The following is a 16,738-nucleotide window of genomic DNA, read 5'->3' as shown; positions in this document are numbered from 1 at the left end:
CTGAAACTAAAATCAGTGTTATATGTGCCTAGGTTAAATTATAATCTCTTATCAGTGAGTAAGATTACTAAAGATATGGATTGTAGAGTGATATTTCTTCCATCTTGCTGTATATTTCAGGACCAAGCATCGGGGAGGATGATTGGTAGTGTTGAAGCGAAAGATGGACTCTACTGGTTGACGAAGAATACTACAAACTCATCTACTTTTAATAAAACAATCCTAGCTGTTGCCACAAAGGCCAAGGTTATGTTATGGCACAAATGGTTAGGATACACTAGCTTTCCGTATCTTAGATCTTTGTATCCTCAGTTTTTTATCAATAAAGATCAGTGTTTTTCTTGTGAACAATGCACTCTTGCAAAACAATCAAGAGCCCATCATCCCACTCAATCTTATAGGCCTTCCACATTTCACTTAATCCATAGTGACATTTGGGGACATTCTAAACATCCTAATCTTTCAAGTTCAAGGTGGTTTATCTCTTTTATTGATGACCATTCTAGGGCATGTTGGGTATATCTTTTGAAAGATAAATCAGAAGCAAGTGGCATATTCAAAAGATTTCACAAATTTATTTTGAATATGTTTCAAATCTCCATCCATATTCTTCGAATTGACAATGGTCGTGAATTTTTTTCCCATGACTTGACCAACTACTTACTTGAACATGGTATTGTGCATCAAAGTTCTTGCCCTTACACACCACATCAAAATGATGTGGTTGAACGGAAAAATCGACATCTTTTAGAAGTGGCAATAGCTATGATGTTCACTACTCATGTGCCTCATTCATATTGGGGAGAGACCATTCTTAAGGTTGCATATTTGATAAACCGTCTCCCTTCCAAAACACTCAAATTCCAAACCCCTCTTGAAACCCTTTGTGGCTCTCATCCAAATGCATCTTTCTTTCCTTCCCTTGAGCCTAGAGTTTTTAGGTGTGTTGTGTATGTTCACAATCACAATGTGTCTCGAACAAAGTTAGATCCAAAAGCCCTCAAGTGTATTTTTATTGGCTACCCTCCTTCACAAAAGGGATATAAATGTTATTGTCCAATCAGTAAGTGTCTCTATATCTCCTCTGATGTTACCTTTTATGAGGATCTTTCCTATTATCCACATACTGATTCTCCCACCAACATCACTGATTCTCTTCTACTTTCTACACCAACACCATTTCCTCTACCTCTACCAGCATCTTCTCAAGGGGAAGAATTAATCCCTGATAATATGCTGGCAGATTTTGAGCCTTCTATTCAGCAACCAAGCCCAAAAAATGTGCAGCCTATGTCTCATCAATCTCCAGCCTCTCTATCTCCTCAGTCTCTAGCCCAAAAACCTTCCAGTCCTCCCTGGTTTGTGTATTCTCGAAGACCTAAAGGTCCATTTGAACCCCAACAGGGTCAATCATCTTCTCTTGATGACGGTCTATTAGAGGACAATAAAGCAGATGCTGATTTAACAGGAAATGAGATTGCATTAATGGAAGAAACTAAGGATCAACCAAAAATTAATAATAGTGATATTTCAGATGATGGGCTAGATTGGGCAGTTCCCATAGCTCTTCGAAAGGGTGTAAGATCATGTGTTAAATATCCAAAGTATCCTCTATCCAATTATTTAACTTATGCAAAATTGTCTCCTCAACTTAGAGCATTTATTGCAAGACCTGACAGTGCTGAAATCCCTAAAAATATTCAAGGAGCTATGGAAGATTCAAAATGGAAGGCAATTGTTATGGAGGAAATGAAGGCCTTAATTACAAACCATACTTGGGATCTTGTTGAATTACCTCCAGATAAGAGGGTTATGGGATGTAAATGGGTGTTTACCATTAAGCATAAGGCAGATGGTAGCATAGTTACCTAATACGCCCCCGGAAACCACGTTCCAGTACGCGCGCACTGGAACGCAGTGTGTTTGCATCTTGGAACGCTTGGGGACGCGTCCCAGTTCCCCTATAATAAAGATCCAGATCTCTTATGCCGTCTTCTTCCTCTCTGCAGTGATGTTGTCTTCTTCCTTTCTCTCTGCAACAGTTCATGGTCTTTGTCAAGAACTAGAAGGTGAAGCAATGACGGCCTACACTCACGCCCGCCATTAACCCTTCCTCAGACCATCTCTCGCTTAAGCGCCTGCCGCCCACCCCCCCGCCCTTCTCCATCTCTCGCTTCGCTTGTTGCCGGCTGCAGGCTGCTGTCTCTTGCTCTCACTCGCTCCGGCTTTCGTGCCTCTGTCGAATGACTCGGATCGTCGCTGAGGTCGCTGACTCGCTCACCCTCCTCGGTCGCTCTCCTCACTCAGTCGCTCTTCCTTGCTGCCTCTCTCTAGCTCCGTCACTCGCCGGTCGTCGGCTCTCCCCTCGATCTCTCGCTTGCTGCCTCTCTGGCTCTCTCACTCCGTCGCATCAACTGATGGAGACTTGAAGTTGCATCAGTTGGTGGAGAGAATAGGTGGGTCTGTAGAGAGACACAACCTAGCCTCTCTCGTGAGTTGTGATTTCATTTTTTGTTTAAAGCTTTTTATTGGGACTCCACGTCCCATTCTATATTTTTAAATTTTATAATTTTATAATTATAAAATTATTATATTAATATTTATTTATTTGATATTTTTATTATTATCAAGATTCAAGATTTTGTTCATAAATCTTATTGATCTTGTTCGATGTCTTCGTTGTTTTCAATCCTAAACTCCTAAGTCCTAATCCCAATTCCCATGTAAGTTTCATCATTTCTCCATCTTAAGGATTTTGATCATTTGTATTAGTTTCTATTTCTCAGTTTATATAGTAAAAAATTTTAAATATTTTTTCAAAAATTTATATATTTCATAGCCGTTCCACTTTGGCGCACCAAAGCGTACCATGAACTGAAGAAGCCTACCCCTCATGTACCGCGCCCTGGGAAAAGTGGCGTACCATGTCCTCGTAATATGTTCTAAGTACCGGGCGTTCCACGAACTAGGTAACTATGGATGATAGTATTGAGGGGTATAAGGCTAGGTTGGTGGCACAAGGGTTCACACAAACCCATGGGATCGACTATGAAGAGACATTTGCCCTGGTTGCCAAACTAAACTCTATTCTGGTAATACTCTCAATTGTTGTTAATTTGGATTGGCCTTTGTATCAGTTTGATATAAAAAATGCATTTCTTAATGGGGACTTAGATGAGGAGATCTACATGAAAATTCCATTAGGCTTTGAAGATGAAATGGGCTACGGAAGGAAGGTTTGTAAATTGAAGAAATCATTATATGGATTGAAGTAGTCACCTAGAGCATGGTTCAAGAAATTTAGTCTTACCTTAATCCGACTTGGGTATAAACAAGGATATGCTGATCATGCTTTGTTTATCAAAGCCACCGAAAGTGGAAGAAAATCTATACTAATTGTCTATGTTAATGATATCATTATAACAGGTGATGATTAGAAAAATATCAAGATACTAAAGGAGCAATTGAGATCCGAGTTTGAAGTTAAAGACCTTGGCCTTATGAGGTAGTTCCTAGGAATGGAGGTAGTTAGAAGCAAGGAAGGTTTGTTTATTTCTCAAAGGAAATATACTATGGATTTACTCAAGGATACATGGATGTTAACTTGTAAGCCAGTTGGAACTCCATTAGACAAAGGCTGAAAATTTGAGGTAAAGGATGATGATATCCCGTTTGAAAGAGAGAGATACCAAAAGCTAGTGGGCAGGTTGATCTATTTGTTCCTTACTAGGCCAGACATAACATATGTAGTAAGCAAGATCTGTCAATACATGCATGCACCTACAAAGAAGCATATGAATGTTGTATTTCATGTGCTTAGATACTTAAAGGGGACACCTGAAAAGGGTTGATGCCTAAAAAGACCAAAGAATGAGGAATTGAAGGTTTTTTTTATGCAGATTGGGTAGGCGCTATTGAGGACAACAGGTCAAGAACTGGTTATTGCACCAAAGTATGGGGAAATACTGTGACTTGGAGAAGTAAAAAACAATCAGTGGTAGCTCGTAGCAGTGCTAAGGTAGAGTTTCGAGCAATAGCACAAGGAATTTGTGAAGTAATTTGGCTGGAAAGGTTAATGGAGGACCTAAGAATACCTTTGACTCAACCTACAAGGGTATATAGTGACAATAAGTCTGTTATTAGTATTGTGAAAAATCCTGTCCAATATGATCGTATGAAGCATGTAAGGATAGACAGGAATTTTATAAAGCAAGAAGTTGAGGAAGGAAGGATAATTCTATCCTATATTCCAACCACTGATCAAATTGCGGATGTGTTCACAAAAGCTATGGTGAGGCCAGGGTTCAAATCTCTAATAGCCAAGTTTGGAATGACTTCTATTTATTCCTAAGCTTGGGGGGAGTGTTGGACGAAATAAGGAAGATTTGAAAGTTAAATCAAGAAGATTCAAAAGTTAAAATAAAGGAATTATCCTTGTAGATTATTGTTGTATTTCAAGTTTATATTTTAAGTTTGAAATTTGTATTTTAAGTTTCATTTATTCCTAGTCTTTAGGAGATAAAGAATCCCAAATCTTATCCTAAAATATAGGAGATAAGATAAGGGACTCATGTATATATGTAGCTGTATTTTCCGAGAATGAATTAATCAAGCATTCTAGTTTCTACTTGTTTCATGGAGAGAACCAATGATGGTTCTATAGAGAGACGGATCAGAAAATAAATCTCCCTCATCAGTCAACGAAACTCCCAAATTTATAGGTGTAGCACAGGGCTTGCAATCTTGCATTGTTGCCTTTTTCAACAATCTAAAGGATACTTTGATTGGGTGAGGTATATGCCACTGGTGTCTCTATAAGCTTCAAACCCTAGAAAGTAATTTACTGACCCTAGAGTTTTGAGGGTAGAATGAGTATCCAAATCGCGAATACAAGCTTGAAGAGTTGTAGAATCGGAGCCCGTAACAAGAATATCATCGACATATACCAAAATAAACAACACGTACTGAGGGGTCTTTTTGATAAAAAGAGAAGTATCAGAAACAACCCTTGTAAAACTCCAATCCTGCAAGGCAGTCCTCAGTTTTGTATACCAAGCTATAGGAGCTTGTTTAAGATCACAGAGAGACTTTTTTAGTTTACAAATATGAGAAGGAAACTGAGAATTCACCAAACCTTCAGGCTGTGACATAAAAAACTCTTTAGATAGATCCCCATTGAGAAAAACATTATTAACATCTATTTGCTGAATATCTCAACCAAAGGTGACAACCAAGGAGAGCAAGACCCAAATAGTAGGTGCCTTAACAATAGGGCTAAAAGTTTCAGCATGGTCAATCCCAGGAGTTTGAAGAAAGCCTTTAGCCACTAACCGGGCTTTGTATTTGAGAACAGACCCATCAAAGTTATACTTAACTCTAAACACCCATTTGCAACCAATAAGATTCATATCAGGGGAGAAGGGAACAAGCTCCCATGTATTATTACGCTGCAATGCAAAAAACTCCTCTTCCATAGCTCTAACCCAATGAGAATTTAAGAGAGCCTCATGAACTAAAGTAGGTTCTAGGGTACTCACTTAAGTATGAGGAGAAGTGACAACAAGCTGCTTAGACTTAGACTTGGTGACAATGGGATGAATAGAAAGAGTTGGAGCGACTTTATGTTTAGGTAAAATAGGTTGAACAGACTGCAGAGCAGGGGAAGCAACCAAGTGAGAAGTAGAAGAGGAAGTGCTAGTAGAAAAAGAAAGGGATAAGGTAGGAATAGAGGGTTGTGTTACTTGAGGAGAAGAAGAACTAGAGGAGGATGAAGGAAGAGAATGAAGGAATATAGTAGAAGAACCATTAGAAGCCGACTTGAGTTGAGAAGAAGAGCAAGGAGGAGTTGAAAATAGAACAGGAAAGGGGTACTCATCCGGGTTAAATTGCACATGTCTAGAAATATAGATTCTACTTGATGGATGTAAACACTTATATCTAGCTTGAACATGACTATAACCAAGAAACACACACTTAGTGGAATGAAAATCAAACTTGTGCTTGTTATAGGGTCTAAGATAAGGAAAACAAGCACATCCAAAAGGTTGAAGCTGCAAATAGTTAGGTTGTTTATGGTAAAGTAACTCAAAGGGAGAGTGAAATTTGAGAGGTGAGGCTATTAACAATTTTATGGTGTAGACAACTGTTTGAAATCCTTCTACCCAAAATTTCAAGGGCATATGAGCATGTAATAATGTAAGACCCATCTTAGCTATATGTCTGTGTTTTCTCTCAGCTACACCATTCTGTTGGTGTGTATGAGGATAGGTAAAACGAGGTTGAATGCCATGGGTATGAAGGTAAGGTACAAAGAAGACTTTAAACTCTCCACCATTATCTATTTGTAAAGCCTTAAGTTTGGACTGATATTGTAATTCAACAAATTTATGAAAGGTTATAAAGGTGGCCAATGCATCAGATTTGAGTTTCAATGGATATAGCCATGCCTATCAATATAGGCATCAACAAAAATGATGTAATACCCATATCCTTTAGTGGAGACAATAGGAGATGGACCCCACAAATTAGAATAAACCAATTTTAAAGGCTTCTTTATTGTAATTTGACAAGTAGTAAAAGGAAGTTGATGTAATTTCCCAATTTTACGAGAGTCACTGTTGAATTAGAGAACTTGAGAGAGCCAAACCCTAGTTGGAGGAAATAAATTCCTCAACAAACAAATACATTATACATCTATTTATTTATATTAATATTAAGTGAGTTATGACATAAGCATGACATAAATATAAATTTAATACTCCTTCTCAAGCTGAAACATATATATGTTCCAAGTTTGTTACAAATGTAATTTATTCGAGGGCGCATGGAGGTGTTGCTATAGAAGATAGTCGTTTTGGGTCACAGAGGCAGTCGACGATTGGAGGCTACGGAGGCAATGACTAAAGGCAGATCTTGGCGATGGCGACAATGATGGTAGATTGGCAATACAACAGTGATGCGAGATCTGTGCGATGCACAAGATCCAGAGAAGAGGTTGCAAGACCTGAGAGACACGCTGGAAGAAAAAACAGGCGCGAGATCTGAAGGCACACCAATTTGAGAGCCGCACTGGAACGAGACGAGATTTGAGAAACCAACCATGAGATCTAATAAGCAGTTGTGAGATTTGAGACGGAAGTGGTCGGATCTGGACGGGAATGGCTGGATCTGGAGAATTGACAACCAAATATGAGAGATGATGGCTAGATCTGAGGTTTGACAGCCAGATCTGATCGGGTCTACGGGATTGACAACCGGATCTAAGAAATGATGGCTGGAGGGACAACAACTGAGGAGGTAGATCTGGCGAGAGACCGATGAGGCAGATCCAACGAGAGATTGTGAGAGATCAGTGAAAGAATGAAGAGGTAGATTCGGTGAGATCTGAAACGATAGATTGACGAAGATGGTGTTGGTGGGAGGCGGCAGTGGAAGTTGCGGAAGCAGGTGGTAGTGATGGAAGTTGCAGACGCAGATCTGGGTAGGAGCTAGCATAGCCGGATCTAGGTAAACGAGTCGTGGCCAGATTTGGAGGCAACGACGACTGGAGCTAGGTGACAATGGTGGTGACGAGAGCGGATCTGGGTGATGAGAGAGGTGTGGGGGTTGGATCTGTTCAGATCTGAAGGTCAGTTAGATTTGAAGGTTTGTGATGGTCGAATCTGGGTAGATCTAAAAGTTGGCAGTCGACAAGAGATGGCGATGGCTGGATCTGGGCAGATTTGAAGGTTAACGGTTGGATTTGGGCGGATTTGAAGATTGATGATTGGATCTGGTCGGTGGTGGTCCGATCTGAGCAAGATGCAGCCGGATCTAGTCAATGGCGGCCAGATCTAAGCAAGGTGTGGTTGGATTTGGGTGAATTTGGTTAGATCTAGCTGAATCTGGGCGATGCGCAAAGGAAGACGCGAGCAGCGGCGGCGATGGACGGCTGCGGTGGTGGCTGATCTAGAGAAGGCAACAGCAATGGACGATTGTGGAGTGGTAGATCTAGAGAAGGCAGCGGCGACGGATGGTCGTGGGGCAACAGGTCTAGAGAAGGCAGCAAGATCTAGTGGCGTTGACAAGCTCTGCGGTGGCAGATCTGGAGAAGGCAACGAGATTTGGCTGCTGCTGCAGTGGTGATGGATGGTGCAGTGAAGAGCTAGAGGCTATTGCAGTGGGAAGGGGACACATGTCGGAGTTGGTGGAGGAGACTGACAGCGACATGGTGGAGGCAGCAAGGAGGTTGCAGCTACAACTAGAGTTTGAGTGGTGGCTCTGATACTATGTTGAATTAGAGAATTTGAGAGAGCCAAATCCTAGTTGGAGGAAATAAATTCCTCAACAAACAAATACATTGTACACCTATTTATACTAATATTAAGCGAGTCATGATATAAGCATGATATAAATATAAATCTAATAGTCACAAAAGGAAAGATTAGAATTTGAACAAGGAATGTGAATTTTATTCAAAATGAATTGCAGTACATTGAATGAAGGATGCCCCAATCTGGCATGCCATTGTTGACATACATTGTTAATTTGGGCTACATTTACACTAGGAGACAGATCATGAGAGAATGAACTCTATCTTTTACATTTATTCAAAGAAACAAAAACATTGGTGGCAAAAACTTTGGGCTTGACAGACTAGAGCCAGCTAATAGAGTCCATCTTTAAGAAGTCCTTGAAGTAGCACCAATCCTGAATCCTTGTCCTTAACCAAATAAAATCAGAATAAAGTTCAGCAACAATATTATTATCTCTAGTAAGTTGAGAGACACTAATAAGATTTTTCTTCATATGAGGAATATGAAGATCATTAGACAAAGAAATAATGGACGTAGGATTTGTTTGGGTATATAACTGGTTAAGACCAACATTAGAAATAGGGAGTTTCTTACCATTACTAATGACAACTTTATCAACATCGTTGTATGGAGAGTGGAGAGATAGATTATTAAGACTTGATGTAACGCGGTTTGTTGCTCTAGAATCAACAAACCAATAGTGTTCTAAAATGTGCTAGGCCTAGGTGGGGCATAAAAAATTATTTAAATAAAATTTATATTATCCCAAACACACATACATACATATATATTCATATATATATAAACAAATCATATATATAGAGGCTATATATATAAATCTATCTCTATTTATATGTATATATATATAAAAATTATAAATAGATCACATATATGATATACCTATATATTAATAGAATTATTATATTATATATATAATATTGTGCATATATAACAAAGGCAACAACATGTTAACACTTATTAAACCAAGTTAAATAATAAATATTAAATAACAAAGTTGAGACTCAAAGAGAGAGAGTAAATCTTCCTGCAAGTGGCGATGGCAACGTTGATGGCAGTGAGTTCACTGCCCACAAGAGGCCACGACGAGAAAGGCTAAGATAGAAAGAGAAAGTGACAAGAGACGGTCGGCGACGACGGCAACATAGAGAGCAAGCGGCGATGGCGAGACAAGAGAGAGAATGAGTAAGGGGGAAAAAACCCTAAATCAACTTATACTAAACTTAATGTGCGACCAAGGTAGTTCATGAGGCTAGGCGGCCGTCGTGGCTGATTAGGCGCTGCTTGGCATCGATTAGCCAGACCGGTGTCTAAGGGGGCTGATTAGGCCAAAATCGTAGCGACTAGGGGCTGCCTAGCGCCTCAACAGTGCCTAGGCTGATTTTTAGAACACTGCCGGGAAGGTTCTTCATGATAGGAAGACAAGGAAGATTGGGATTGTGTTTCTGAAGACTGAGGCAAATAGCCACAGTGAGCCCCTGGCGTAGACCCTACTTCAGTCAAAAAGACATCATTAGACTCATTAGGAACAACTATATAAGCTCATTGATCTGATTGTATCATACTACCACTTCTTCCAAAATTTTGATTTTGATTTGGAGTTCTTTGAAAGTTTCTATCAAACCTATGGTAACACTTATAGCACAAAGTGACCAGGTTTTCCACAAAGTTGACAATATATTCTCCTACCAGCGCCACGACCTCTTCCTCCTCTATTCATGTAACCACCTCCTCGTGGCACAAAACCTCCTCTATTATGTACAGATTTATTACCATTTCTAGGCCAATAAGAAGCAACATTAACATGCATGGACAATGATGCAGCAGTATCAAAATTAACAGCAGATGAAATTGACATATTCTTAGCAGCTAGCCTTTGCTCATGCATCAACAACAGATACTGAACTTTCTCTAGATTTATATCGTCCATTTGATAGGTAATGAGACTAACCACAATCTTGTAGTCGTGATCTAGTCTATTAAGAATGGTTAGTAGCAAATCCTTGTTATTCAGAGGTTCACCAATGGCAACAAGAGCATGCCCTATGGTTTTGATTTTCAGGATATAATCATTTACCGAAAGTGAATCTTTCTTGACTAACCTCAATTGTTGCTTTAACTAGAAAGATTTTGCTATTGTTTGTTGAGAGTAAAGATTTTCAAGAGTAGATCATACCTCTGTAGATGATTTACAGTAAATCACCTGTGTGAGTACCTCTTTGTCTATCGTAGAAAAGAGCCAACCTAGTAATAGCTGATCTGACCTGATCCAATTAATGCATTCAGGATTGACAATTGGAGAATCAGATTCGCCAGATGTTGGATCTGAAACATATTTCACCGGTGGTGGAGATTTATTGATAAATGGAAGGACATCGAACGCTCTAATCGTTGCCAAGATTTGCGCCTTCCAGAAGAGATAATTGCTGGTGTCCAGCTTGATAGGGATATAATTGGAGGCCTTTGCAACCGCTGAGAAATTGGATTGTGAGGCCAATGACAAGGTAGAGGAGGAACGAGGCAAAGAAGAAGAACTGAATTTAGGATTGGAAGCCATCGACGTCTGTCTAGGGCTCTGATACCATGAAGCAAGAGCTTAAAGGTGCAAACCAAATGAAACGCAAGAAAAGAGAAAGAGGAAAGAGAGACAGAAAAGAACTCGTAGAATGAATTCTGAAAAATGAATCAATAGTTACAGAAATAAGGCATAGCTGAACATTTATACCAGCTATCCTTAATAACAGACTGTTGCAAGTTGCAACAGCAATCTCAAATGTCTAACTAACGCAACCACCTAATTATAACAACATAACAGCTTACAACTGAATACAACCGTGGCACAAGCATTAGAAAAATACACAACAAAAGTACTCAGCATTATTTCCTTCTACACACTGATGCTACCAAACATTCGCATATGACATATTGTCTTCCCATTTCACATACTGGAACAATGTGCATCCACAGGAACATGGATTCAGATGCTATCAGGCATTGTTTAGCTAGGTTGAGTAACCCTCCTAACTGACCAAACCTCTAATTGAGTAAATCATCTATTCCTCTAGCAATGACAAGCATGCCAACTTGGCTTCATTGAGTGACTCTTCCATTGAGCATTTCCTGCCTTAGACCTAGGTCCTTATCTTCAAAACATGGACTTTATACTCAATAGTAGTTTGAGATAGAAGTATGTATCTAGAACCGTATGGGTTGGTTGGGTGGTGGTCGAATGATTTGATGAACCCCTTGGGTATGTTTCGTATTGGCTACTGTTGAGAGTTTTCCAAGATAATTGTTTTATTTCCTTGAGTGAAAGACATCTTTACATGAAGATTAAAAGTTAAAATACCTGATACTTTACATACCTAAGGAAATTCACCACCTTTGGCTATCTTTGAGGTCCTTGAAGTGTCTAAATAGTTTCTCTGTGTTGCCAACTGGGGCCTTTATCTCTAGCTTATGGTCCATGGTTAGCCACCTTGTTTCGTTGTGTCTTAGGTAAGCTTGCTTTTAGGTGTATCCCTTGCCCTAAGCATAAGATTCTCCTTATGTGTTCTAGTGATACATATGATTATCAGCACAAAAGGCTACGTTTTTGGTCCTTCTGTCTTTAATTGGGAAAAGTAGAAGTAGGAAATTACTTTTAGAAATGAAGATATACTATGTAAATTTGTTTGGTTGCTTGCTACATCATACTAATTAAAATGCCTACCGCACCCAGGTTTCCAGTTTTAGTGTATTTTTTGGTTTACTTCTAGCTGGTAATTGCTCTATCATTCACTCAGTTCACCTGAATTTTCTTTTATTCTAACAGGCAGCCAGATATGATGACATTGATGATGTTAAAAGCTTAGCTTCTTCTGGAGTTTCTCTTGATTCCAAGGATTCGCAGGGCCGAACAGGTTAATATCCGTGTCATAGTTGGATGCTTGGAAATATTCTATATTCATTTGTAGATAACATAGTTTTCCCCATGCCTTTTCTTTTCAAACTACTTTATTGTTTTTATTTCTTCAAATGGTTGCATTTTTGTTTCATCTGCTAGTTTTTAATTGATATGATTTAAGACCATCCAGTAAATTATTTAGTTATTTGTTTAATGATCATATGTGATAGGATTTCCTGCCTTGCCATATACCAAATAAAGGAAGTGAGTAGTGCATAGCCTTTAGTTGGTTGGGAGAAATGGAGCATGTAGGGCCAAATAGCTAAGAAACATCAATATGGGTCAATAGGTCAAGATTACTCAATTTAAGGTAGTTAAAAACAACTTATCCAAAAAAGAAAAATCCATGTGAAGGTAAGCCAGAAAAGTGTTTTTTCTTTTAATAAAAACATGTTTGTGATTTTTTGTGGTGATTGGCCAAAATTAAAAAAAAAAATGCTTTTATTGACTACAAATGCTATTTTTTTTTTTTTATGAAGCAGAAGTAGAAATTTAGAGTTTCTATCTGAAGCAAAAGTAGAAGCAGAAAATAAAATTATTTTAGTCAAAATTACCCGCAATCAATATTTAAATTATAGACATTGTGATTATCAGTCATTTAATTCCTGTTCTTTGTCTTCACACAGTCAACACAAAATCCTTATCCCCATAAACCATTCAATATAATATCACATATCGTGCTCCTCTCACTGATTCTTATTGTAGTTTTTCATAATTTTTGCAAATTTTAAATTTACTCCACAGAAGAAAGAGAGGCTTTGTTTATCAAACTATTTTTCATTAATGCTACAAGATGTACATATCCTTCAAATTATCAATATGGATTGTCTGATTATTCATGATTTTTATCGTAATCATTTAGATCTTGATACATTTCCCTCAAAGGATCATCTATTTATATTGTAGTTTGAATGCTTTTGCTATGTTTTTAATTGTTGATGAATAGTAAAAAAAAAAAAAAAATAGGTACAAGTTTTTGTAGAAATTTCTTGTTGCTCAAAGATGATTTTATAGTATTCATTTTTATAATTAAAAGTAATATTTAATCATAAAAATCAAAAAAAATTTAAAAGTAGTTTTACATTCAAATAGTATTAAATACATAAGCACTTTTGTCAATACCCCTTGTAATTTTGTTGTTAAAAAAATTTCAATCACTGGTCAAACATATAACAATATTAAAAGTGTTTCTTAGATGATCTGGCCAAACACTAATTTCTTTTCCTTGGAAGTGATTCTTAAAAGTGTCCTGTACAGAATTGATTTTTGTGGCAACAGAAAGTTCACAGCAATGCCAAATGGGCACTTAGTTATCAGAACAGGGATTTGTTATATTGGCAAATATTGTGGTCTCAAATTAATTTGTTGATTTGACTTATTGACATAGCAAATTCCATCTGGTCTTGCTTACTGACATAGCAAATTCCATCTGGTCTTGCTTACTGACTTGCTCGTTCAGTGAGCATGATTAGGTCAACTATTCATCAAATTATGTAAGAAAATATGGCAATCCTTAAAAGTGAGCGTGATTCCACCACTGGGAATACAGACTGTTACAGTTGAAACATGTGGTTGTTGGAAGTCAGAATGGCTGAAGATATGAATGACATTAGTGAGAGCAACAGTTAGAGCTGGAATATGAGCATGAAAATATTCATCTTAAGTTATTAATTACGTATTGTTCATATTTGAAATTGAATTGTTGAACATGTATGTTGTGGAGTTTAAGCAATCCAAGGAAATAACAGAAGTTAAACTACAGTTGGAGCTGGAATGTGATATTGGAATCGTCTTACATCTATACGGTTCCATGTTGTTGCATACACAACCATAAATATTTAGGCATTCTTCATAGTAAGCACCTCCAATTTTGAATGAAAGTCAAAACTGAGATAGTATTTATATCATCTCTGAATGTTTTCAGATATAACATAGACTTCATATCTAGTTTTAATTCTGGATTTAAATGGTTTGTAATGCCTTTGAGTTCAAGTTCTCTTCATAGAAAACAATGATATTATTGGACTATATGGAGGCATTAAGAGTATGAGTGTAAATCCTTCTCTAGTTCAGGCAATGGTTGTACACCTAGTAGACACATTTGTCTTGTGGTATCAATTTTTCTAAAAAAACAGTTAAATCTTCTTAAACATCAGGGACTATCTTTCCTTCCCTGGGGGCTGTTCAGTTGTGGAAAACAACCCCTGTTTCCTGGAATACTTTTCCACGGAAAACACAGTTAGAGAATGTGTTCTTCCAATTAGAAAACTGAACATTCAATTTTCCAACCTTACGCTATGAGATGGAAAACACCCCCCCCTCCCTCCCCCCCCCCCCTCAAAAAAAAAAAGTTGTTTTCCAAAATTTTCTGTACAAATTTGTTTGGAAGGGAAAATGTGTCTTCAGATCTTCACTCACATCTCTGTAAACCTTTCCCAATTGAATGATTTAGTAATCCAATGTGCAAAGAGGGAGATATAGATATGTAAGTGAATCAACGATGCTTTGGAGTGCCAATCTGCTGTGCCTATGCTCTTCTCTTCTTGATTACCAACTCTTTCTTTCCTTGTGTTTTCCAGTTCTCACTTTTCTTTCTCTCAATTGATTCCCTAATGCAATTGCACGATCTCTGATGCAACCCTGTTTGTCTATGATCACTGCCCCTCCAATCTCACTCTCTTGTCTCGTGAAGCCTCCTCAACTACATAACTCCAAAAGTTCTCTCAAGCCAGCAGCAAAAACAATAGCAAGAGCAAAGGCAGAAACAGGGGCAATGATGATGTAGTGAGGAAGGAGCGTCTGTCGGGGTATGCACAATGAGGATGGCGGAGCAGAAGTAGAAGCTGAAGAAGCAGCAGAGGGAGAAGTAACTGGAGTAGAAAAAAGTTAACATGTTTTCCAATTTTCTGGAGTAAAAAAAAAAATCTATGTTTGACATGGGATCACATTTTCTAATTTTTGTGGAAAGAGAAAACTAAAATTGTAAGTGAAATTGGAGATGCAAAACTGGAAATTCTCTTCTGTAATCTAACAGAGCCCTAGAACTTCTAACAAGGTTGTTTACAGCTGGGTCTCTCAATGTCTTTTTTCACCAACAAAAGATTCTTGATAGCTTTGCCCTCTAGCATAGTTGAAACATGGCCTAGGCAAGATGTCTCCAAATACATGGCTTTTAGACTGAACCAGATCATCTTGGCCAATCTTGTTTTAATCAGTTCTGATTCAAGCTTACAATCTACACACACACACACACTTTCTCTCTCAGAAGAGATTCTCCAATTTATCTATCTGGTTCTAATTTTTGAGAAATGTTTGTTTTCTCAATTCTGAATATTTCTGCTGATCATTCACAAGGTAGATGTGGCTGACTGCAAATATCCTCTTGCAGAAAATTGTGAAAGTACTTCTGTGCAATTCATGTTTTCATGAAGCATTTCTACTGATTTCTAAATTACAAGTCATACTTTCATGTTGACCTAATTTTGCATACCCTAAACTTTTATCACCCCAACGGTGCTTAATTGCCTGCTGTATTTGGAATTGAAAGGTTTACTGGAACAATAGATTTGTCAATCCCAAGGGGACTGATAAAGGTTTTTTTTTTTTTTTTTTGTTCCCCTTGGCTGAATTCCCCATTATTACAGTTATATTAATATAGCCAGTTTTTTAATATATGCTTGCAGCACTTCATATGGCTTCAGCGAATGGGCATATTGAGATTGTCGACTATCTTATTGGAAATGGAGTGGTGAGCAGTTGTTTTACCAATGGATTGTTTTACTTTATTTGTTTCAATTGTTGCTATTGAAGTGGTTATTTCAAAGCATATGGGGAATTGATATGCTTTCTGACACAAATTAGGTAAAAACTGAAAAACTTGTGTCACTTTATTCAAGAAGTCAATAATATATATGTACATAATTTGGAGAGGAATGGGAAATCTGTTTTCCTATAGGAATGGGAAATCTGTTTCCCTAAAAGTAGGAAACTGACTTCTCCACTAACTTCCCCTAAAATAAGAACTAACCACCAGTCTTTGACTTCCTAAAACAAGGGGATAAAGAGATAAGAAGTTAAGAGATGAAGAGAATATCTAAACCACTATATTCGGAACATAAATATTAAAAAATCCAGAAATCTTTGGAACTAGCCTCTCTTGACACTCTCCCTCAAGCTGGAGAATGGATGTCTTCTATTCCAAGCTTGCTAGTTATCCTCTAAAATGCAGTACCAGACAGTCCCTTTGCAAGTATATCTGCAAGTTGTTGACCAGTAGATACAAATGGAGTACAAATCAAACCACTGTCCAGCTTTTCCTTTATAAAATGTCTGTCAACTTTCATATGCTTAGTTTGGTCATGTTGTACTAGATTGTGTACAATATTAATGGTTGACTTGTTATTACAGTAGAGCCTCATTGGATCTTTCTATTTAATTTTCAGATCTTCCAAAATTATTTTTAACCATAACAACTCACAAA

The 16,738-nt window shown here is 37.9% G+C and overlaps 1 protein-coding gene across 1 annotated transcript in view; it reads left to right on the top strand.

Moving 5' to 3' along the window:
* Positions 1–16,738, top strand: part of LOC127812110 (uncharacterized) — a 34,925-nt gene that overhangs the window by 14,202 nt on the left and 3,985 nt on the right. Inside the window, exons 2-3 of the mRNA XM_052352440.1 lie at positions 12,127–12,214; positions 15,942–16,006. Coding sequence (XP_052208400.1) covers positions 12,127–12,214; positions 15,942–16,006 — 153 coding nt within the window. The remainder of the gene's footprint in view (positions 1–12,126; positions 12,215–15,941; positions 16,007–16,738) is intronic.

The sequence above is a fragment of the Diospyros lotus genome, chromosome 1, assembly GCF_014633365.1.
Source record: "Diospyros lotus cultivar Yz01 chromosome 1, ASM1463336v1, whole genome shotgun sequence".
NCBI lineage: Eukaryota > Viridiplantae > Streptophyta > Magnoliopsida > Ericales > Ebenaceae > Diospyros > Diospyros lotus.
Note: the sequence above shows the minus strand (reverse complement) of the source record. Positions and strands in the feature narration are given on the sequence as shown.